At 37.4% G+C, this 25,941-nt stretch overlaps 1 protein-coding gene across 1 annotated transcript; it reads left to right on the top strand.

Moving 5' to 3' along the window:
- Positions 1 to 20,593: 20,593 nt before the first annotated feature.
- Positions 20,594 to 22,130, top strand: rnf152.S (ring finger protein 152 S homeolog; the record flags this gene model as incomplete). Its single annotated transcript, NM_001092475.1, is given in 1 exon segment — positions 20,594 to 22,130. A coding segment is annotated over 1 exon segment (612 nt). The 3' UTR covers positions 21,314 to 22,130.
- Positions 22,131 to 25,941: the final 3,811 nt, after the last annotated feature.

The following is a 25,941-nucleotide window of genomic DNA, read 5'->3' as shown; positions in this document are numbered from 1 at the left end:
GTAGTTCATAATAGGCATTGTATATTCTGTATTGTAAGGGCTTTCAAATCTAGAGAATTTGGGAATAGAGGCATACTGTATCTGAGGGAGCTGGTATTTTTCAACACCCGTGTTAAATGTGCCAAACCATAAGTAGTAACATAGTAATTTATGTTGAAAAAGATATACATCCATTTGAGTTTAATCTTTTTAACTCACAGAGAGAAATTGGATCAATGCCTTGATCACTTTTGTGCACTTTTAGTGGGTTACTGCATCCTTATTTTTTGCTTTTCTCTACAGTTCAATTTCTCACTGTCACTAACCCCTTAAATCTGTAAACAGTCTATGGATTTCATAATTTACATTGTATTGTAACTTTCAGCCTTCTCCCAGAGCCTGGTAATATTAAAGAGAAATCTGACAGCTGGCCAGGAACGGCAGAGCAGGGGGTTCCCAGATTTGCTAGAATTGTTGCCCAGTTCCTGCCCTCCTGTGCTGCTGGCATGCCTACAATGTCTATTTCTTAGAAATGCATCTGAGAATTTCCTGAAGACTTTGTTCTCTCAGGCAGTTTTTTCTTCACATCTAAACATACCCCCCACATACACCTGATTTGCAACAAATGAGCTACACAGGCATTGGGCAGAGACACTGGAGTTCAAACAGTTGTCAGAACACTACAGTCTAATATACACTATACAAAAAATCTGGCAGAACTGCCTTGACATTTACTTCACTCGGTCTTAATAATTATATTTTGCTTTTAGTCTGGCTATATGATTCACACAGGTATAATTCAGTGTTTCTGGATGTTATTTTATAACATATTATATTGATAAGTTATGTATGCTTATTCAATATCCATTTGAGAGTTTTTATACACAATTTGTTACCTTATCCAATTATACAGTATAATTTATGTTCTCTAAAATAAAAAAAATGTATTTAATTTAATTATGTAATGTTACTGTTAATATTGTTATTTATGGCAGAAGTGCATTATCACCTATTAATTATGTAATGTTACTGTTAATATTGTTATTTATGGCAGAAGTGCATTATCACCTATTAATTATGTAATGTTACTGTTAATATTGTTATTTATGGCAGAAGTGCATTATCACCTATAATACATTAATGATACTAGGAGTTCCCTGACCTTTTTACTTGGATCTATAAGTCTGCTGAAGACCTTTTATGGTGACAGATCTCCTCAGTGACTTTTAATGTCCTTATGATTTACAGTTGGGCTACATTATTCCTTAAAGGAATTGTTCAGTATAAAAATAAAAACTGGGTAAATAGATAGGCTGTCCAAAATACCAAAAAAATCTCAATATAGTTAGTTAGCCAAAAATGTAATGTATAAAGGCTGGAGTGACTGGATTTCTAACATAATAGCCAGAACACTACTTCCTGCTTTGCAACTCTCTTGGTTTCCACTGATGTGTTGCTAGGCAGTAACCAATCAGTAACTTGAGGGGGCCATATTGGACATAACTGTTTGCTTCTGAATCTGAGCTGAATACTAAGGATCAATTGCAATTTTCAAACTCACTGAACAGTTATGTCCCATGTGGGCCCCCTTCAAGTCGCTGACTAACACAGAGTTAAAGAGCTGAAAAGCAGGTTCTGTTACACTATGTTAGATATCCAGTCAATCCAGACTTTATAGATTGCATTTTTGACTAATTAACTATATCAGAATTTTTTTTTATTTTGCACAGCCTTTCTATTTATCCAGTTTTTATTTTAACTGTTCCTTTAAAATATGTGAGTGATCGGAGTTCCCTGGTCTGTAAAAATCAAGCCTTTATTGCGAAAGAACTTCTCATTGACTATTTTTCTAATCATTTAGTAACTATATTATGCCTTATAATACATAAGCGTTACTCATGCATACTCATTTGTGCATCCTGTAAACCTTAGATGTGCCTTAGTATGGTCACAAAATCCTAGTGATTTATAATATTCTTTTAATGTAAATTTCTTATAATAAGACCACCCTTTAGTGATCTTGCCCTTCTTCTTCGGGTCTTTGTTAACAAAATTACAATTTAACCATTTACTATAGTTTATCCAATTTAACTTAGTTTTTTTCTAGTAAGTATTAGGCCTATGGCACACAGTGCCAAATCTATGCCAAATTTTATGAAACATTCTGCAACATCAGTATAACAGGCAAAGGCATAACTAGAGAGGAACGAAAAAACTCTGGCACTCAAGGCAAGTGAAATGCAGGGTTCCCCCTTGCTTTTATTTCTTGTGCAGACGTGCGACGTTTCGGGGTTACCCCCTTTATCAAGCATACAAACTGACCCCAGTGTGAACAATATATAGAGTGAACAATTAACATAATTAGCATACATAATTGCCATCATTCAATTTAAAAAACAAAGTTCTCAACCAATGGCTTAATCACATGTGTGAAAAAAGTTTTTATATAAAACTCTAAAAACATTGCAAAAAATTTTTTTAATACATACAAGCATAAAATTACCCACAACATATATGAAAACTATCCAATTGTGCTAAGGCATACAATCCCTTAAAAAGTGCTATAAGAAGTCTTGTATCTGTAATAGAGATAAAAACGATACAAAAATGATTAAGTGACTTTTTTTAAAAAAGTAATACAAAGTATCATTTATGGAGAAACAAACTTGCCCTACAATAAAACAGAGGAAAAATTACCTGTCCCTGGAGAGCAAGCATTTCCTTATCTGTAAAAACATGAAAAAATAAAATTATATACGACAGGCTTTGTCCAAATATTTATGCTCACCAATTTTGTAAACCCATTATTTCTGTAAGAGGAACAATATATTTGTAAACATTTACTGAAAAAGCATTAAACGAAGCAAGATAGATTATACTCTTCATTAAGACCCTTTGGGCTTCTGGTTTGGAGTAACCAAATCCAGTAACATTCCCTTTGGTGTAACAATCGTTTTTTATCTTGCCCTTGATTAGTCCGTATTTTTTCTAAAATTTGCCACCTTAGTTGTGCCACCCGGTGGCCATGGGTAAAAAAATGTTTAGCAAGTAAAGTTTCCCTTTTGAGTGTCTTACTTCCCTTCTCCTGCTGTTTCATCACTGGGAATGGGGGGACCTGTGGTTTATAATTTCGTATCATACATTTGTGTTCGTTCAGTCTAATTTTAATGGGTCTTGACGTTTGCCCAATATAGGCAAGACCACACGGGCATTTGATGCAGTATATTACATCATTACTGTCACATGAAAAACAGCCCTTGATGTCATGTTTAGAGCCATGTAGTGGATGTGTAACATAGTTACCCAATATGATGCTGTTGCAGTGACCGCAGTTCCTACATGGGAAGGTGCCTTGTGTCCTAGCTGTTATAGGGGGATTATATTTCTGGTGTCCTAATGATTTAGGTTTAATCAAGTCACCTATATTTTTTCCCCGTCTGTACGAGAATAGGGGAGTTTGTTGAAATAAATGCCCATACTTGGGGTCTGAACTTAATATGCCCCAATATTTTAAAATTATTTTGCGATTCGCTTTCGAGTTACAGTCAAATGTTGAAATGTATGGTATTCTCTGTGTTTTTTTCGACTTGATAGTTTTTTTATCAAGTAATTTTTTTCTGGGTATATTTCTCACTTCATCCCTGTACCCCTCTAGCGTTGATTTTTCATAACCTTTTTCTGCAAACTTGAGCAACATTTTATTGGATTCAGCCTCATAAAGCTCATCCTCCGAGGTGATCCGTCTTACCCGTAAAAATTGGCTTTTTGGCAGCCCTTTTAGTAATCCCGGTGGATGATGGGATGTGGATTTCAACAGATTATTGCGATCAGTAGGCTTTGTGTACACAGTAGTCGCGAATCTACCCTCCTCTAGAGAAACATTCACATCCAAAAAATGTATTTCTTTGGCATTCACCTCCATAGTGAATTTTATGGTTAAGTGGGTGCCATTGAGATAAATAAGAAAGTCATTCAAAGTCTCCCTGGACCCTGACCATAGAAAAAAAGTATCATCAACATAGCGCATGTAGGCATGGATATGTTGAGAGAAGTGGTCATTTGCAAAAATATGTGCCTGCTCAAAATGATCCATAAATATATTTGCATAGGCGGGTGCCATGTTGGCACCCATGGCACAGCCTTGCCTCTGTATGTAAAAATCAGTGTCAAATTGGAAATAATTTTTAGACAGAACAAATTCCAGTAAAGTACAAATAAAAGAAATCATATGGTTGGGCAGGGTCCCTTTAGCAAGATATTCCCGAATACACTCTATTCCTTCATTATGGGGTATTGATGTATATAAATCTTTTACGTCAAGTGAACATAAAAGGAATTCCCCCACTGGCATAGCAATCTTGTCCAATCTGTTAAGGAAATCAGTTGTGTCTAACAAGCAGGGTTGTAAAGAGGATACCACATCCTGCAAAAAAGTATCTATATATATGGCTATAGGTTGCCAAATAGACCCCACGTTAGACACAATTGGTCGTCCAGGTGGTTTGGTAGGGTGTTTGTGGATCTTGGGAAGAAAATAAATTTTAGGAACCTTAGGATTAGTGTTAATCAATAATTGACACATCTCATCCCCAATTATACCTTCCATGACCGCTGAATTTAAAAAGACATTTAGTTCATTTTTAAACCTCAATGTAGGGTCAGAGTCTAATTGACTGTAATGAGAGAGATTATCTAATTGACGTATAGCTTCCCCTTTATAATCCTCTGTCCTAAGTACTACTATCCCACCGCCTTTATCTGCTTTAGTTATAGTAATTCTGTCATTCTGTTGTAGCGAAATTAATGCAGCTTTCTCATTTCTAGACAAATTATTCATTTGTGCTTTGGACGCTTTTTCGTGTCTTTTTATTATTTCAGAATTAACTATTGATTCAAAAGCCTCAATGCAGGGGTAATTACCCGGGGGCATGAAATTACTTTTCACCCCCAACTTGTTTCTTATAGACAATAGTCTGGTGTCTGGATCAGATTGCAATTGTTTATCAGCAAAAAACACTTTTAATTTTAAAGAACGTGTAAATTTAAACAAATCAATTGAAGTAGAAAAAGCAGGACTAATAAATGTGGGAACAAACCCCAAACCCTTATCGAGTACAGTCAGTTCATGTTCATTGAGTTCATAATCAGAGAGGTTAAACACCGAGGTTACCTGCGATAATGTCTTTTCTGCTTGTTCCGGTTGCTGCTGTTGGCATTTCGACTTCCTTTGTCCCCTTCGGATCCTGCGCCGCGCTTTGCCTGGCTTGGACCTAAAAAAGGAACCGGAGACTGTTGTGAAGAGGCGGAGGATTCCTGTCCGCCATCAGATGTTCCCACGGACGATCTATCCGGTGAAATGGCATCCGAGCGCCTGTAGTTTCGCACTCTCCTTCTTGAATCCTGCCAGGTATACACTTCACCTCTTTCATAATCCCTGGTATCACGGGTAAATTTACGCAGTTTCATCTGTAGAATCTCTTGTTGCAATTTTTCCATTTTAACTTCGAGTTCCCTCAGTTGCGTATTCTCCGCGTCAGCATGTAGCTTAACCTCTTCCTCTGCAGCATGGAGTTGTTGCTTTAACTCACGTGTGCCGATCTGTAGTTGCTGTACGGTCAGGGTAATCAAGTCCAGGCTACAGCGGTTTAGAATACCGCGCCATTTTTGTAAGAATTCTGTATTATCTTTAAACAATGCCGGCTGTAACTTGATTCTTAACCCCCGTGGGATGCGATGAGCCTTGGCGTATTCTGCCAAAGAAGCAGTATGTAATGTCCATGAGACTTCACGCCGTTTCAGCTGTTCCAGCTTTTTTAATGCATCAGCTCCGCTCTGTATGCAAGTAGCAGGCAACGGTTGTGCAGCATTTAATATTTTCTTCCTTTCAGTTTCAGTGAAACTGAACATATCAGCTCGACGGTCAGTTGTAGCAGCAATGTCCGCAAATGACATCTTTATACGGAATGTGAGGTGCTGCTTGCTTCGTGCCGGTAATCAGTAACAGAAACTTTGGATGAAGCAGAGCACACTCAAATGGCTTACCAGAGAACGCCTGGTGCACAGGGTGGAGGTACGGCAGTCCCCAATATATATTTGAACGAAAAAACTCTGGCACTCAAGGCAAGTGAAATGCAGGGTTCCCCCTTGCTTTTATTTCTTGTGCAGACGTGCGACGTTTCGGGGTTACCCCCTTTATCAAGCATACAAACTGACCCCAGTGTGAACAATATATAGAGTGAACAATTAACATAATTAGCATACATAATTGCCATCATTCAATTTAAAAAACAAAGTTCTCAACCAATGGCTTAATCACATGTGTGAAAAAAAGTTTTTATATAAAACTCTAAAAACATTGCAAAAAATTTTTTTAATACATACAAGCATAAAATTACCCACAACATATATGAAAACTATCCAATGATGTAATATACTGCATCAAATGCCCGTGTGGTCTTGCCTATATTGGGCAAACGTCAAGACCCATTAAAATTAGACTGAACGAACACAAATGTATGATACGAAATTATAAACCACAGGTCCCCCCATTCCCAGTGATGAAACAGCAGGAGAAGGGAAGTAAGACACTCAAAAGGGAAACTTTACTTGCTAAACATTTTTTTACCCATGGCCACCGGGTGGCACAACTAAGGTGGCAAATTTTAGAAAAAATACGGACTAATCAAGGGCAAGATAAAAAACGATTGTTACACCAAAGGGAATGTTACTGGATTTGGTTACTCCAAACCAGAAGCCCAAAGGGTCTTAATGAAGAGTATAATCTATCTTGCTTCGTTTAATGCTTTTTCAGTAAATGTTTACAAATATATTGTTCCTCTTACAGAAATAATGGGTTTACAAAATTGGTGAGCATAAATATTTGGACAAAGCCTGTCGTATATAATTTTATTTTTTCATGTTTTTACAGATAAGGAAATGCTTGCTCTCCAGGGACAGGTAATTTTTCCTCTGTTTTATTGTAGGGCAAGTTTGTTTCTCCATAAATGATACTTTGTATTACTTTTTTAAAAAAAGTCACTTAATCATTTTTGTATCGTTTTTATCTCTATTACAGATACAAGACTTCTTATAGCACTTTTTAAGGGATTGTATGCCTTAGCACAATTGGATAGTTTTCATATATGTTGTGGGTAATTTTATGCTTGTATGTATTAAAAAAATTTTTTGCAATGTTTTTAGAGTTTTATATAAAAACTTTTTTTCACACATGTGATTAAGCCATTGGTTGAGAACTTTGTTTTTTAAATTGAATGATGGCAATTATGTATGCTAATTATGTTAATTGTTCACTCTATATATTGTTCACACTGGGGTCAGTTTGTATGCTTGATAAAGGGGGTAACCCCGAAACGTCGCACGTCTGCACAAGAAATAAAAGCAAGGGGGAACCCTGCATTTCACTTGCCTTGAGTGCCAGAGTTTTTTCGTTCAAATATATATTGGGGACTGCCGTACCTCCACCCTGTGCACCAGGCGTTCTCTGGTAAGCCATTTGAGTGTGCTCTGCTTCATCCAAAGTTTCTATAACTAGAGAGGAAGCAGACCCCACATCTGCAGGGGGATCTGGGCCTGCTTCCTTAGTAGGGGGGCCTGTGCATGACCTGCAAAATCACGGGTCACTATTAGGAGGCTGACCTCAATATGGAGAGGTGTGGAAGGTTTAGTCAATTAATATTATATTGTAGTACTTAAAGCAGATATGGGCGTTTTGCCTGCAGCGTTTTGCAATGGGGCACCAAAATGTCTAAAGTGCCCAATTCTGCTATCTCCCATTGCAGTAACTGTGAAATGCCGAAAGCACCAGCACTGTGCTTGGGGTTCCAAACTACTTAGTTAGCATAGAATGTCCCTCCTGGGATTATATCTTATTGTTCCCAAAGGCCCGTCTGAGGTGGGTCCTGCCAACTTAGAGCAATTGGGTCCCAATTAAAAAAAAGATATCATCTAAATTGTGCATTAACAGTGCAAAGTTGTGCCCAAATAAGCTCCCAGTCTACCCCAGACCATGCAGAACCATGTATATTCAATAGCAATTTCTTGCACTTTCTGGGCAAACCTGAAGCATCAAGTCTGCCATATGCCCTATTCCCATTCGCACCGGGGTGCCTGACAGGACTCCTGTCTGTCTCTTCATGATAAAGAGACCCTGCAGATAGTGCTTCCTCATTTTAACATATGCTATTGAGCAGTGCAAGAAATATAACTGTGTATTCTGACATGAAACTGTCACTTCCTTATTTTTGCAAACGAACGACACTGAAAACTTTTGCAGAAGTTTAGTGAACTCAACATAGTTTTCAAAATAGAAACCAAATCTCTAAAGCTCATCTCCGGACCAAATCCAATTTTTAAAAAAAGTTTTTATTAAACAAAAAGCAAAACAAAAGGAATCAAAACTATCAGAGTTTTTATTCAAATTAAATAATGTTAGTTATATATTAGTTCTGCTTTTACATGGTTTGCTGACAGTTGGAAAATGCCTGCCTCATACAATCAATTTGTTTTGTAGTCCAGATGATAGCTTCTGTTTGCTATTAAATATTTGAATCTAATACAAGAATGTTATTGTTTGGAAAATCAGTGAACATTATCACTGCTCCACGCCTTTTGGCTGATATCAGAAAGAATGTGGATGTGTTTTGTTTTGTTTTTTTAACATTTGTTGTTTTTCACAATAATGTAGTCGACACCATTCTATACACCGACCAAAACATTTCAGTTGTTTGAAATTTAAAAAAAAAAAATTTACCAGTAAAATTTATAATGAAGAAAACACACTTGTTTACAACTTAACAGTACCTGGTATTTAAAAACATGGCTTTGTCCTTTGTGAACAAATTTACTGATTGATGTTGTGATTGCAATACCTTTGGTTTTTTTTCCAAAAATCAATGTCTATATGAAATGGAGTTCCTTTTGTTCATGTACATAATTAGGAGTTTCTCTTTGTATATGTGAGGGGACTAATATAAGTAAATATACATATATATATATAAGTTTCTACTTACCACTTGGTATACATGTTTAAGTATAACAAATGAAACCCAAACATGCAGAATTCCACATCTTAGATGTGGAAGCATTAGATTCTACACATTCTTAGATTCTAGATTCTTACATTTTACAAATAAATATTATTGTTTTTTACTTTATTATTTGGCCCTCTGGATTCCTTTGAGTGCCGGTTAGCCCCATTTGATTTATCTTGGATTGCCGCTCCCTGAAGCTCAGGGTCTGGGGCTGGTGCAACTGGACCACTGATCACACATAGTAAGGTATCTACATTGGTACTCTGTAGCACCATTTCTTTCTTTTTGTGTTAATCTAACACCTCATTATTTTACCACGTTTCCTGAAGTAGGCATTTTAGGTGTATTATTGTATATGTATGCCTGGTAAACTGTTTGAGCCCTTAGCCTTTTATGTACTGACAGCAAGATGTAGAGTCTTGAAAAACAGGTTTTTTTAAATTCAATCCTCCTTTTGTTTATTTGCTATTAAAGGTTGAGCAACAATAGACAATTTAAAAGCTTCAGTTTCATATACAGGTCAATGGAAAAGCATACTGATTACTTGGAGCAACACATGTTTTTTTGTTTTTTCTTGAGCTAAACAAGACAAACATGGAAGCTACTCTTTGGCCCTTGTATATTTTTATATACAGGTATGGATACTTTATCCAGAAACCCAGAAAGCTCTGAATTATGAGAGGGATATGATCCATAGAGTTTATTTTAAGCAAATAATTCTAATTTAAAAAAAAATATTTCTTTCTTTTCTGTATTAACATGTATGAAAATACATTATTCATTACCAAATTACTAATAAGTTTTGTATAATCTTGCTAAAGACCAATATTTACAAACAACCTGTTAAAACTAATTTATATATTCTTTGCTCACTTGTGTTTTTCTTTGCTCTCTTGTGTCTCATTTGTTCTTGCCTATAGTCAGGGTAAATGAAAGGTTCACAAATAGTATGTTTTTTATTGTAGGATGCATTATGTCTTTTTAATGAAAAGGAATATAGTCTTTTTAGAACTTGTTATACAATATACTTCTGCCATGTCTGTGAATCTATGTTTTATTTCTCTGTTTACTTAAGGTGACTACCAGTGTTGCTTGACTGCTCAGTACAGCTTGCTCAAACACATATAATACATAAACATTACCTTCTAAATACCTGTGCATGATACTACTATGCAGTAGTAAGCAGAAAAAGGCAAAGGATTAAAAAGCATAATGGACATCTGCAGGATTTTTATGGGCGTGAAAAAACATTTCGAGAGGCTTATTGCAGTTGCAAGGTTGTGTGTGTGTCAAATCTAGCTACCCCTCCATAAAGTGATGATGTTGAGTAGATAGTCAGGCAGTATAGTTATAATAAAGCAACTAAATCTCAGAAATATAGCTGTTATGTTTTATGACATTTTCTTTTAAATTAATCCCTTTTTTCTATAAATACGATGTGTGTCACTGTAGTTTTGTTTCTTTATACCAGCTGAAAGATTTTTGTCCTGAAAAAGTTGCAGGTTTGTTTTATATACTTTACATAGAGACAAGTATGCCATCAGTTGCTTGTTATGTAAGCAATACTGTGATGTGGCTGTGGATTAACATTGTAGTGGCAGCAGGTCAATTTCAGTTCTTAACCTGTTTGTATTTATTAACCAGTCAAGTCAGGGACCTTCCATGGTGTCATTCATTTCTATTTTAGCAGTTTGCACTCTAATGCGTATGTATAGATATTCTGATACTAAAATATGGTATATTAAATGTTCATAGAGTGAATATTTATCATGAATATTTTTTTCATTTCAACCGCTCTTTTACTAAATCATTCAGACAAATACTAAATTACCTGCAGTAGCTTCTACTGCAGGAGGTTCCTGGAGCTTCCTCCACCTCCAGACCAGGCAGTAGTTACAGGGTTTCATCAGTGCCCTGTGTCAATAGGCACAGTGCACTTGTGTCAAAAGAACTGGGTGCACATTACATGCTGACAGCAAACACCAGAAAAGACACCGAACTGTGACTTGGAAAGGTTTCAGTGCAATTGCGTTTGGTTTACATTAGGGATGCACCGAATCCAGGATTTGGTTCGGGCAGGATTTGGCCTGTTTCAGCAGGATTCAAATTGGCCGAATCCTTCTGCCCTGCCGAACCGAATCCAAATCCTAATTTGCATATGCAAATTAAGGGCGGGGAGGGAAATCCCGTGACTTTTTGTCACAAAACAAGGAAGTAAAAAATGTTGAAATAAAAAATTTGCATATGCAAATTAGGATTCGGTTTCAGTTCGGTATTCGGCCGAATCTTTCATGAAGGATTCGGGGGTTCAGCCAAATCCAAAATAGTGGATTCGGTGCATCCCTAGTTTACATTGAAGTGCAAATACAGTTGCATTTATATTGATGCATTGGCCACACTGCATCAGACACAATGCCCCCCCCCCCCGCCAGTGCAATGATACTGGAATTCTGAGAAAAAATTTGGCACGGGGGGGTAAACATGTTGATTGTTGCATTTCTGTGGTATGAATGTTTTATTGTAAAAGTAACAGGAATCTGTAATAATGAATGACGTGGCTGCAGATGGGGACAGAATGGGTTTCTTTGGTATTTTCCCCAAATAAAACAGAGACTGTACACTTCTTTGGGAGTTAAATGGATGAACATATGCCAAAGCCCTTCTTTAAATGAGAGCAAAGTGTGCCACTTGGAAGTCATTTGTAGGTGCCTTCTTCCATAGAGAACATATAATGCACCCTTAATGCTTCTCCCTTATGCATCACCTTTCCTGACTTTCAAGTGTTCATCACAAACCAATTTATAATTTAGGAATGGCAATAATTATGTAGAAAGTGGTTATTAAATGAGTGGCTTTATCAGCAGCCCTTTCCCTAATGAAAACTTGCTGGGTAAGGGGACTTCCTGCATCACTAAGTGGTATATGTCAAAAAGTGAAGTTAGAGATCGCCACAGTCCTCTAGAGTGAAATTCCGACACTCTTATTCATTTCTATGGGATTTCGAAAGGCGTATTTTTCAAAGGATGAACTTTGCCTTTCACCCATTGATAAATATGCTTTTAAAAATCCCATAGAAATGAATGGAGAGTGGTTGAATTTCACTCTAGAGGACTGTGGCGATCTCTAACTTCACTTTTTGATAGAGATGCACCGAATCCGGGATTCTGCCTTTTTCAGCAGGATTTGGCCGAATCGTTCTACTCGGCCGAAACGAATCCAAATCCTAATTGCATATGCAAATTAGGGGCGGGAGGGAAATCATGTGACTTTTTGTTACAAAATAAGGATGTAAAAAATGTTTTCCCCTTCCCAACCCTAATTTGCATATGCAAATTAGGATTCGGATCAGTACTCGGCCGAATCTTTCGTGAAGGATTCGGGGGTTTGGCAGAATCCAAAATAGTGGATTCGGTGCATCCCTACTTTTTGATAACTATACCCCCAACACTTTTACTCATATCACCTGGTGACCTCTGACCCTCTGATCAAGTCTTGTAGCATCCTCTGAATAATGATATATGTATACCTGCCTCAGTAAGCAGGACCAACCTAACCTCTATAAGCTCAAGACTGCTCCTCCTTGGTCCAGGAAGCAGGTTCAAGGAGCCCTTGCCAAATCTGTACCTTTCCCTTCATGGCAGTTGTTTTGATCAAGCAGTTATACTCCATTACCATACTCCCCAGGGTTTCCTTATTGGGCTGGTGGTGCGTGCAATGCCTCCTTTGCAGCAATAGGAAACAGAATATATGTCAGTGTCTTAAATCATGCCTGCCTCCATAGTGTCTCCTGGCCTTGACCTTCAGTTTGGAAGAAGAATGGGTGCCCTTGTAAATAGGCCAATGTGGCTGTGTAGCAGTGTGTGGGCACTTCCTTCTACCCTCTAGACTTAGTGGTCACGTCAAGAGGAACCTGGTAGTAGTGGATAAGCTCACACACCATTATGCTGGCGTTCCTTCCACTTTTAAAATTACAAGTTGGAGCAGGCATGCAAAACCAGGGAGTTATGATTACTGGATTTAGGAACAGTATGGCTCTTGGGTAACCTGGAAGAATTTGTGGGTTGAAACTGGTTTACCAGTCTGCACCAATCTGCTTAAATTTAAGAGGACTTTTCCCAGACTGCCTTACGTTGCATCTGTAGGTAGTCCCTGTGGTACATTTTCTTTGTAGTAATCTTGTCTGTATTCTGTAAACATCTTTCTTGACAGGTCCCATGTAGGACCCTAATTTGTCTTGAGAATATAGTCTAAAGGCAATCCTTGGCTTTTGCTTCATTTTGCTTCCAGTGCAGCTTTTTCTGTGGGTCCATTATTGTGGTGTAAGTGCCGCTTATTTTGCTGCTACAACATAAATAAATAAGAAATACGACACATTTTGTACCCTGTCCAGTTATAGTGGCTTCTGTATCATAATCTAGCATGCCTTCATCATAACTTTGTCTTACAAGCCCAGGCACACACATTAAAAGGAATGTAGATCCCTCCAAATGTCAAAACTTTAATAAAGCCTGTATTGATAGTATTTCATACTCTTCCACATCATTATAATTACTGTTTATTGCAGTGGTGCTCAGTTATTTTTGTAGAGGAAAGCTACCCATATAGTCTTATGCCGTAATGGTAATAGTAATAACTTTGGGTAAAGAAATCAATTCTTTACATGCAATGATATACAGTTTATTCCATGTAACCACAAATACAAGGTGCAATTCGTAGCATAGAAAATGAAAGCACAACATAAATTCTAGGCTTTGCAGAGCTTCCTGCCAGCTTCACTGCTGCCAGTATGTAAATTGTACCTGCACGGGCTGAGGTGGCACTTTGCCATCCTACTTTTTCTTGCAAATCACTAAAACAAGATGTCTCTGCCCATTAGAGCAGCAGAAGACACAGGCAGCAAATTGGGTCCCTGATACATATACAAACTGCTAACGTGAGTGATATCTATACATTCTAGTGAGAAATTACCATGTCATTGCTTTGGGTTCCCTCAGTAAGTTTACAAAATGTAGCTACACACGCCTTTCCTGTCAGTGAGAGGCAGGGAGCAGCCCATACACAAAGCAAGACGCTGACAATGTGGGAGAGGAGTCTGTGTGCAGCACTGGGCCAGTCTGAAGGAGACTATATGAACAGGTAAGTGAGCTTAGTACAGCTGCCCCTGAGGTATTCACAGTCTCACTGAACCTGCAGTAGCCTGAATGGGTTTGGCAGAGGAATAAGGACTGGATACAGATAAATAGTTTGTCTTTATGCGCAGCATAGACATTGCATTGAGCAACTAACACAGAGCTGTGCTGCTGTTTCCTGCCTTACCCTGTGCCCCCAACATTGAGTATCGCTAGTCTGTCACTACATGTACCTGTGTCACCCCTAAGGTCTCCTATATGTAGGGTTATAAAATGCTATGTCCAGAAAATGACTGTTGCTGTACTGCAACTATCTGCTTTCTGTCATGAATATGGGAACCTGTGGTTAAATAAGAGCTGGGGCTGCATGGATGTTCAGAAGTCTGATTGTTATCCCCCCACTTCTGCATGTGAGGATGGTTGTGACGGACAGCAGCTTATTGGTTAAATAGGTTGATTTCAGTAGGTGGGCTGCTTCCATTTCAGATGGGAGGGGGTGTAGTGATTTACTTTTTTTCCGGGAGGAGCTGGGAAGGAGGCAAATGAGGAGGATGTTATGATTGGGTTCTCTCTCCGTCTGGGATTCACTGCATTCAGAACAAAGCGTCCTTACTGCTCGGCTTCCTGCTTGTCGCCTCCTGCCTGCAGAACAGTGAACATGTCCAGCTGATAACATCATGCAGGCTGTGGGGAACAAGAGCCACTGACACACCAGGTAATAATGTCAGCTGCACTGTTCATCATGGCAGGATCGCTGTCACGCAGCCCTTCCAGTACACCTTGGCGTTAGCTCAGTGACCAGTGATATCCCTGTCCTTGGGGACATTTACAGAAATGAACCCCCACCCCCTGCAAACCCAGCCTTGGCTCAGTATGTTGCTGAAACAATGAGCATTTGTATGTAGCAGTGTTAATAGGCTTCCTTGCTGCCAATGTTTATGTCTATACGGAATGTTTTCCTTAAACCTTAAAAGGAAAGGAAGCCTGCATGATCTCATTGCTGAAGAATTCAGGATTTGGCTGGCATTATGGAGAAAAGGTGATAATGCATATAAACTGGCAACATCTGGGAACCAGAAACATGCTGTTTCTTTTGCCAGTGGAAAGAGACCAGCGGGGGAAAACTGTCTTTGCTGGGAGATTTGTTTTTATTATTTTTTTGTTAAATAGCACAAAGAAAGTTGATCTTTAGGTTTCAGCTAGAACCCACTGCAAATCACATTCTATTAGTTTCATTCTGTCATTTATGTATCTTCCAGCACACTGCATGTTCCATGACCCCTCATGTACAATCCTCAGCCCTTCACAAGTTATGGCGTTTTGGGATTATTAAAGAAACAGCTATACTGATCTTTCTGCTTAGGGGCTTGCCTGTCAGTATTGCTCCCAAATAATAGCTTAACTATGGTGCATGTGTTTTACTGATCAAATTCTATCAGTTTTTAGTGTTAAAAATAATAGTCTTATTTGCGATCATGTCAGAAACTGTCATATGCATATATATTCTTTCATATATCCCTCTGTTTAACCCCTACATGTTGAGTGAATTGTGTCTAATATTATCTGTAAAATTCTTTATGCAAAATAATCCTCCTTTATTTATCTTTATAGGAGATATGTTCATTTTGCACAGCAGTGGGTCACCCACAACATACTGCCCAATGGTAAATGTAACAAATGACACATGCAATTATAGTGATTTTTAATTTCGAGGCCTCAGTTGCTGATTCCAAAAGACAGCTTAAAGAGATGCTGGTATTTTATTTTCTTATCATAGTTTAGTTATATCGTGCTTGGGGTTGGGGCAAACATCTTGCCTCACCTTTACCCCTATGTAACTGTTGCAGCAGTCAAGTATAACAGGGTGTTGTGGATGACACAGGTGAGTAACAAGAGGGGTGGTAAGATGTTCATATGAACACATTAGATTAGTACCTGCACACTTTTTAATAGTGACGATGGCAGGTTTCTGTAAAAACCTGTCAAAGTGTCAATATTACTTTAAGACATTATTATTGTGCTGCTGGTTTTAGCAACATGATGTCAAAATGTTCATTCATTTATACAAAGTCAACAGTCAGCAGTATTGCATTGGCATTCATGCATATACAGTTAGCATATTTTTGCAGATATTAGTCTAATTAAAGAAATGTAAAGTTTGTTCCCCTGCAGTATGTACTGTAGGTAGCCATAGGCCATAATGAAGCACTTGAAATATGATCTGTTTTGTTAAGCGACATAATTTGTTGTTGAACACAGCACTGTTGCTGGAATTACTGTTATACTGATTGATTACTTTTCTATAGTTTTTCACTGGAAGTAGACTAACATGGGAACTGATGTCAGCTTGTTTACATTCAGCATATACTTCATAATAATTAAACGTAGCTTGCCGCCAAACTGGGGTATACGTGCTGCAGGAACACTGCAGATGCAAAGTATAAGTAAATTATGAATTTGTAAGTAATACTGTGCTCTGTCAGTTCATGCTATGGAGAATAGTTTCCCACTTATATGGTCTGTGATGAACCTTGAAAATTGGTGGTTTGGGCTGGAAACGCACAAGCCTGAGGTGATAAGGCATCAGCACAGTTTCGTTCAGTTTGTTGGTTCTTTCTTTTCTTCTTTTTGTGTGATATGCATATTTACTTTTCTTACATGTCAGACTGGTGGGAATATTGCTGATTTTTTGTAAAGGAGTTAGTAATTTCACTTTCTGATTTTACCTGTAATAAATAGTCACTAAACTAACTTAAACCATTTTATTATTTGCTCACTGTATGTGCCTGCCCTCTTTATTTAATATAGGGAGTTGTGTGCTTTCGGTGTTTGATCTTGTTTGCCACTTGTTGTTGCCAGTACACAATATGCATGACATTGATAAAATAACTTTTAAGCCAGTGCTTAGATTAAATAGTGGGTGGCATGTACAACGTTATATATGAAATTTCACAATACTGATAAAAATATAACTTAGCCACCTTTATGTCATATAGTATTTGGCTAGTTTAAACTTGTGAATATTTTTATTAGCCATGTTTTAACTACATACGGTATTCAGTGAATGGGCAGCTAGGACAAACAACACTTTTTTTTTTATTTGTCAACAATTCCCCTTTTCTTTTTACTGTTACATATTGGCGTAACTACTGGGGGGTGCTAGTTCCGTCACTGCTGTTTTAAAAAAATGTAAAACAGCAGTTCCATGTTATGCTACAGGATAATCTTTTTTATATAAATGAGGACAGGATTGCACTTCATTTGAATACATAACCTCTTCAGTTACAGATTTGATATTTTTTAAAGTGAAAGGTATAATTCCAAGGCTGGGTTTATAGGAATTGTTCAGTGTAAATATGAAAACGGGTAACAATATAGGCTGTGCAAAGTAAAGAATGTTTTAAGTATAGTTAGTTGCAGGGGTCCTCAACCTTTTTTTACCCGTGAGCAACATTCAGATGTAAAAAGAGTTATGGATCAACACAAGCATGAGAAATTTTCCTGGTTGCTGAATGGCTGTTATTGGCCATTTGGTAGCCTCTATCTATCATAACATTATCTTTCAATGCTATTTATAATTTTGCAATAAAAGTATCCGCCTGATGCTTTAACATTTCCTTTTTACCCCCTTTTTTCCCTATGAGGGGGCTGCCATATTTGTGCAGCAGTAGTCTGTTATTTTATTTCCTTTCCCATTGATCCCAGTGAGGGTGATTTAGAGCACTTATACACAATATATAATTAGATTACCATTGCGCAAACATTACCCCTCAGTTATGGACCTGTTGGAGGGTGTTGTATACTGCTATGCTAATAATCTTCCCCGCAAGTACCAAACATTGAGTAGCTTGCCCTGTTTAGCTCAATAAATAGGAAAGCCCCTTTATTTTCCGTGATTAAAACAATAGGCAAACATCTCATTTAGCACCAAGCCCTGTATTTAGTCACTATGCCACCCTAAACATTGGACCTAAAGACACCCCCGCTAGTGAATCACACACTTCTGGCCACGCACCAAAGACCTGGGTACCACTCACTGCCCAGTTCCACTACCGGATTTAGATAGAAAGTCTCCTGTGGTGGATGGGAAAAATTTCTTATTTTTTTTTTTAAAAAGATTACATTTTTTTAAAAAGGCACCCAAGTGCTGCCACCTGGTAGGGGCCATCAGGTTCCTTTATATAAATGTGGCCCTGTTCAGCACGAACCCTATTAAATAAACTCACGTTGAACAAGAAGGTATACTGCCCCTTTAAAACATAGTGTTCAAGAAATCTGAAACTGCCCTGTGCCATATTCTAAAGTGCTTCAGTATTTGTGGCTGGGGATCCCTTAAGGGACATTGGCATACAAATACGTTGAAGTGTTGCAATATGTCATAAAGTTAACGATCAGATTAAAATGATGTAGACGGTATGGATGTGCTATCTATAAACAAGAGTTTCCTGAAGAAATTTTAGAAGCTGGGTCTTCTTGGAAAAACCTAGACATTTCCATTGATAGAAATACAGAGACAGATGGCTTACACGCTATGTTGAGAAAATTATTTGCACCACTGACTGTATCTAAAGACAACAAAAAGAACTGTCATGGTTCCATTGCGTCACAAAACACCTGCCTATCAATTTATGTGTACAGAAAGGTGTGCCATTATGGAGTCCAGGCTTGCCAGATAAAGTGTTTTACCTGGAATTAGGAGTGGTATGCTTAAACCTATTTGCATAATGCTGGTTAGACAGGACTTTCAGATTTTAAACTATCCTCTCCTCTAAACAACCCACTCCTAAATCTGGAGTATGATTCTGTACTTCAAAAGAAAGACACTGTGCAGCGTATTGGTATAGTCTTCTTTTTGTGGCAAAACTCAGCATCAGATATTATGTATGAATCCAGGTATCTGGTTGAATATCTGTTCCCCAGAGGCAGTGAAATTTTTCAGCTATATTACTATTATCTGCAAATGTTTAAAAAAAAATAATAAAAACATGCGAATTTAAAACTACATACAGTACCAGAAATGATCTGTGTCTCTCATGCCCTCAGTAACTGTTCACCTTATTTTTTGCTGATTCACACTGCTTACTCTGGGCAGTTTTGAGATAGAGTTTAGAATAGAGTTACATACCTCTCAACATTTTTGAAATAGTAAGAGGTTCAAAAATGTGGTGAAATGTGTTTGACCACACCCACTTTCATGTTACACCATGTTCATGTTACAAAATTTGGTAGGTTATGAAAGTTTGAACACATGTGGGTTTTATGTGTTATTACACTTTTGCTAGTCTTTTGCCAGTGCTAGTCTCAGTTTCCCCAAGAGACTTGCTTATCTTAAATTGCTTATTTGCTTATTTTAAATTGTTACAATTGCTTATTTGCTTATCTCAAATTGTTGCAATTGCTTATTTGCTTATCTTAAATTTACAAAACTATGCAAGTGCACCTGCTGGCTGTCCTGGGCTCTCCTCCAAAAGCCATTTACGTTAGAAACGCATCTTTTTTTGTTCACTAGAGATTAAAGAGAAAGTCTGGACATTTAGGGGCAGATGTACATAGGGTCGAATATCGAGGGTTAATTATTAAAATTGATTAAATAATTCGAATTGTTCTTCGACCTAAAAATTGATAGAAAGCCTATGGGGACCTTCCCCATAGGCTAACATGGCACCTCGGTAGGTTTTAGGTGGCGAAGTAGGGGGTCGAAGGTTTTTTTAAAGAGACAGTACTTTGACTATCGAATGGTCGAATAGTCGAACGATTTTTAGTTCAAATTGTTCGATTCGAAGTCATAGTCGAAGGTCGAAGTAGCCAAAAAAATCATTCGCAATTCAACGTTTTTTTTATTCTATTCCTTCACTCAAGCTAAGTAAATGGGCCCCTTAGTAACAAGCCGGGACTGTGGTTTGAGTAGTCAAAATCAGGACTGTCCAACAGTTGGATACATGTAGTTTGTATCTGTGAATTCACGTTCAGTTTCATTATTTTCTGCACATCCGACACGTCACATGCATGCCATCGCACGCATGGCGATGAATTGGACATCAACGCGACATGGAGTTCAGCCCTTAGAGTCCCACTGTCCGTTGAACCTTTAATTGATCCTTATTGCTAGCAACTGTTGGTTGGTGATTAAGATACAGATACAGTTCATTTTTAAACATGTTTTACATTGTTCCTTCTTTAGTTTGCTCTCATCCTGTCTTTCAGCTTCATTTCCATTATTTTGCCAGCGATGATTAGTAAATGTGAGTAAATGACCACAACAGAGTTAGCAAACTGTATATACATATATATTTTAATTTAAAAAAATCTACAAACTAATGGTGCGGTGTGAACTATGTGGTTTACTGTTATTCTTAATCTGCAGTATAAAATCTACCATCAAAATTTTACTTGTTTACTAAACGTGTTTTTTGTTGTTGTTTTTTTCAAACGCAGATCAGTTGGATTTACAACCCTGGAGAGATTTCAGTGGGTTCCCACAGTACCTGGGCAGAAATACTTTTAATAACAATTTTCAAATTATAAAAGCCACGTAAGATTACAATGGAAACATTGTCCCAGGACTCCCTACTGGAATGCCAAATTTGCTTTAATTATTATAGCCCTCGAAGAAGGCCAAAGTTACTTGACTGTAAACACACGTGCTGTTCAGTCTGCTTACAACAAATGAGGGCTTGTCAGAAAGACCTTAGATGCCCATGGTGCAGAGGTGTGACTAAACTGCCACCTGGATATTCTGTGTCCCAGCTTCCTGATGACCCAGATGTTGTTGCTGTTATTACAATTCCTCATGCTTCAGAAAACACCCCAGTATTCATTAAATTGCCTAGCAATGGATGCTACATGTGGCCTCTGCCTGTAAGCAAAGAAAGGGCATTGTTACCCGGTGATATTGGTTGCCGGCTACTACCTGGAAACCAACAAAAACCAGTCACAGTTGTGACCATGCCAATGGAACAACAGCCTTTGCATGGCAACATTCCACAGGACATTGTAGAAGAAGAACATGAAAGAAGAGGGGTTGTTAAAAGTTCTACCTGGTCTGGAATTTGCACTGTGATTTTGGTAGCATGTGTACTTGTCTTCCTTCTTGGAATTGTCCTACACAATATGTCTTGTATTTCAAAGCGTTTTACTGTGATATCTTGCGGCTGAATCTTACATTATGATTATGTGCTTGCATCTATGTTTCTTTAGAATAGGGCTATATCAAAATAGACAAAACTGTACACAGCAGCATTGCAAACTGATAAAGTGTCAACTAAAACTAAGTTGGAACTTTTTTCTTTAATAAAAGAATGAGCCCTATAGGGGAGTCTTGCTCCCCAACAGCGTGGATAGAGCTAATGAAGATTGCATGTACAGCCATTAATTGTCTGCAAAAACAGACTAGCGTGATGTTTCTGACTGTAGGGTAGTATAAGACTATGTCTTTTTCAGCTCATCGTGCTTCTTAGACCAATGTAAGCCTTTATTAAGGCTATTGTCTCATACCAACTTAATTCAGTTAAAAGATCATGTTTTAAGGACCAACAGAGGTACGGTTTTGCACATATTGGCAGTTGATACAAGCTACAAGCTGATTAAGCTAATATTTTTAAATGGTGTATAGAAATGTGGAAACATATGGTTAAATTAGCCATTACTTAAACAAACCATATGTATCTACCTGCATCTCAGGTCTTCTAATATTCACAGATATGGTTTTTTTGCTAAAATGGCATTTAATGTTGGTACTGTCAAAATTGTACCACTAGAATTGTAATTTCACCAATGATCTTTCTTTTTCAGGAACATATAATTCTGGTGAGACAGAATGTCTTAAAATGAAATTGTCATTTCAAAATGTCATTTCACTTTTTCATAACTTGTCTTTCTTGCTGAAATGTTGTGATGCACGTTTTACATAACAATTTTGTGGCCTGTGGTGGAAAAACAGCCAACCATTTGCAATAAATTTGTCACACCACCATTGCATGAGGTTCTCCTTTTTTGGTGGATCATACATTAAAGGAACATAAACAGGAAAGGGCAGATATTTAGAACAATGGGTACCAAATACACCAAGGGCCAGCAAAGAGGTCTGCATATGGACACAGCAGTATTTTGTATTGTGTAATATTTATCAACATCTGCGTTGTGAAAAAAAGGGATAAATAGATGTTTCCGTTTGTTAAACTAAGAAACATCTGTTGCTGTAAAAATGTAGGTGACCTAGTTGGTTGAACTCTTTTATGGCACATGAACCACAGAAATGGTCATTTTTGACTGTGAGATTATGATGAGATGTAGAATTTTAGCTTCTGAGTTCTGAGATTTGTAAGAGCTGATAATTTTTAGCCTTTTTAGCTGTGGAAGGCTTTCCATGAGATTCTGCCTCAAGCATCAGCTATATTTTTTTCTGTCTGTTATCTTTAAAAGTATCTTTATGTTTTCTTTGTATTTAGGGTTTAATCATGAAGCTGTACTGAAACCCAGATTTACTCTGTTGTTTATATATATTGCCCTAATACAGGCTTATGAAAGTACAGTATACTCCTGTTAGATGGTTTTCTCTTTTTGTAATGTCGTAAAGCGTTGAACACAATCCGAAAATATGAATAGGTGTAAAACATCTAAAGATTTGAGTTTTTGCACAATTCCAAGTGGATAAAAATCAGAAAACTTCTAAAAAACCAAATTGATTTAAAAATGTCCAATAGTATCAATGCAACTTCTATTGACTTCTGTAGGACCGCAACAACTTTTACCTGGTAAACTTTTGTATTAGAGTTTTCATGGTTTATACACTTAGGGGCAGATTTAACGAGGGTCAAATTGAAAATCAAAAATTTTCAATTTGAATTTTGAGTTCATTTAGTGTAATTAGACTAAGAATAATCCAAATTCGATTTGAGTTTAAAACAAATTTGAAGTTTATCATGTACTGGCTCTTTAAGAATTCGATTTCGACTATTCTCCTTCTAAAACCTGCAGAATTGGTGTTTTAGCCTATGGGGGACCTCCTACAATCAATTTGGAGTCATCTGGTGGACTTTTTAAAATTATTTAAATGTAATAAATTTTGATTGATCATTTTTTTTTCAAATTTTGAGTTTAGAAGAGTTGATGGGAGTTTTTAAGCTCGAAATTCGACCCTTGATAAATCTGCCTTTTAATACATCTTTAATTTTTAGAGTTTTAAAGAAATATAGAAAATCCACCGATTTTTGGAGATTTGTGGGAAAAAAGAAATTTGAACTTTGGTAAATAGATTCACAAATGTTAAAAAAAACAACAACAACAACAAAGTGATGCCAGATATGCACCCTTGGATCTATTATGTAGTGTGATTTTATCCTCAGAGGGTGCACAGGGACTTTTATATATGGCAACAGCATGCTGTGATCTATAAAGAATACCCTATGCCATTAGGCATCATTTATTAGTTTGTGCATGTTTCACACAATCATTCTAAAATGTAGAGGTTTGAGAAACAGGTAATTCTCACTGATCATACTGTATATCAGGCCATGTTCCACTGATAATAAGGGGCCGATTCACTAAGCTCGAGTGAAGGATTCGAATGAAAAAAATTCGAATTTCGAAGTATTTTTTGGGTACTTCGACCATCGAATTGGTTAAATTCGTTCGAATACGAACGAATCGAACGAAAAATCGTTCGACTATTCGACCATTCGATAGTCGAAGTACTTTCCCTTTAAAAAAAACTTCGACCCCCTACTTCGGCAGATAAAACCTACCGAAGTCAATGTTAGCCTATGGGGAAGGTCCCCATAGGTTTGCTAACCTTTTTTTGATCGAAGGATTTTCCTTCGATCGTTGGATTAAAATCGTTCGAATCGTTCGATTCGAAGGATTTAATCGTTCGATCGAACGAAAAATCCTTCGATCGATCGAACGAACGTTTAGCGCTAAATCCTTCGACTTCGATATTCGAAGTCGAAGGATTTCAATTAGAGGGTCGAATTTCGAAGTATTTTTAACTTCGAAATTCGACCCTTAGTGAATCTGCCCCTAAGTGTCTGTGAGAAAATTCCAAGAACACTGTTTTTGAGAAGTTCTGGGAATTAGAGCAGCAATTTTGACAAGAAGAATATGCATCAGAATTGTGTCAAACAGCAAGCAGGGCTATAGCTGTAAATTTAGTAAAGATAAAACAATTATAAAAAAGGAAGTTGATTCAGAATATATGCCAAGATGAAGAGGTATATTTTGATCTTACAGTAGATAACACATTTCCTTTAAAGGGCAAGACAAACATCAAAAGTTTGGGTCACAATATACAAAATCGCATTCTTAAGAATTCTAATAAGAGATTTGCAGATAGGAGTAATGGGAATAGCAACTGAAACACTGTTAGTCATGTTTGGGTTTATTTTTACATGACATTTATGTGACTGCATAGCCACATTGCTTTGAATTGGACTATTTCAGCTTCTTTGGCTACAGAAACACTGCTCTGTGCTTAGATTAATACAGCTCTGTAATGAGAACAATACATTCATGCATCTTGCCTTTACCCTTCTATATTATAAGCATTGATATAGTGTGCCAATGTTTTAAAGTAGAACTAAACCCTAAAATTTGGCTAAAAATGCCATATTTTACATGATGATCTTATTGCACCAGCCTAAATTTTTCCCCTACCGCCGAGCACCAGTAAGCTCTGCTCAGGTATGTGAGGTGTGCGGTTTCTCCAAATTGGCTTGCATCTTAAGAGGCACAGATCTTCCCTGTGGTTGCCTTGGGCTGACATAGAAGACCAAAACACAATATACAACATTTCTAGCCTACTTCATACGTTTTTTTCTCCTTTAAAAATATTTTGTAACCAGGACCAGAGATTGATTTTATCACTGATGATAGATATTTGACATCTAAAAAAGTCCAATTAAGAGTTTCTGGTTTTAAAAGATCTCATGATATCGCTCAAGAACTCTAATGATGTAGTTAGATTTGATATGTCATTTTAAGCAGGGCACATTTTAATAAACATGCAGTACATATTTTAAGTGGCAAATTTGGTGTTGGAATAAATCAAGACAGAGGCCCTCAAGAGGGTCTAAAATGTATGTTTTCATTTTTTAATGTTTAATCGGTTACTTTATATAAACCTTTAATTTTCACTCTGACCTGATTTTTGCTTTTTTACTTTCTGGATTCATACAGTGAATAGTGGAGATTGTATTAACTGAATTATCTTACATTAATTCTGGTTTAATTATATGAAACATAAACCTCCAACAACCGTTTTGTTCCACCCAGATGAATATGAAGATTTTCATTCATCCAGGTCATGGTATATCTAGTATGTTATTCTTGCAGGTCATGGTATACCTTGTATAAGTAGTTCATTCTTGCAGTGATAGTCATTCATGCAACTCTCACAAGTAACACCTGTTTCTAGGAGTTGCATGATACCTTGGTAATCCTATCACAGTAACAACACAGCATTTACACCTCTGTGAGTTTCAGATGTCGCCTCTCTGAAGAGTTACAATGTGCCATTGTGATTGGATTAGTGGAAGAGTTTATATGCCGAGGACTTTCCACACCAGTCAGTTGAACTGAAGAAGCTGCTCGGAAATGTAGTGAAACGTCTTCAATAATTACTCAGCAAGTCCAGTTGTTTTAGAATTACTTCTAAACCCAGATGTAGCTGGATCTTATGATTCTCTCTGTATATTAAGCATGATGGGAACTCTAGCTCTAAGGATAAGAGCTGCAGCCAGGCCCGGACTGGCAATCTGTAGGTACTGGCAAATGCCAGAGGGGCTGCT

This window comes from Xenopus laevis, chromosome 6S (genome assembly GCF_017654675.1).
Source record: "Xenopus laevis strain J_2021 chromosome 6S, Xenopus_laevis_v10.1, whole genome shotgun sequence".
NCBI classification, from domain to species: Eukaryota; Metazoa; Chordata; class Amphibia; order Anura; family Pipidae; genus Xenopus; species Xenopus laevis.
The sequence above is the reverse complement of the archived record's forward strand: the minus strand, read 5'-3'. Positions and strand labels throughout refer to the sequence as shown.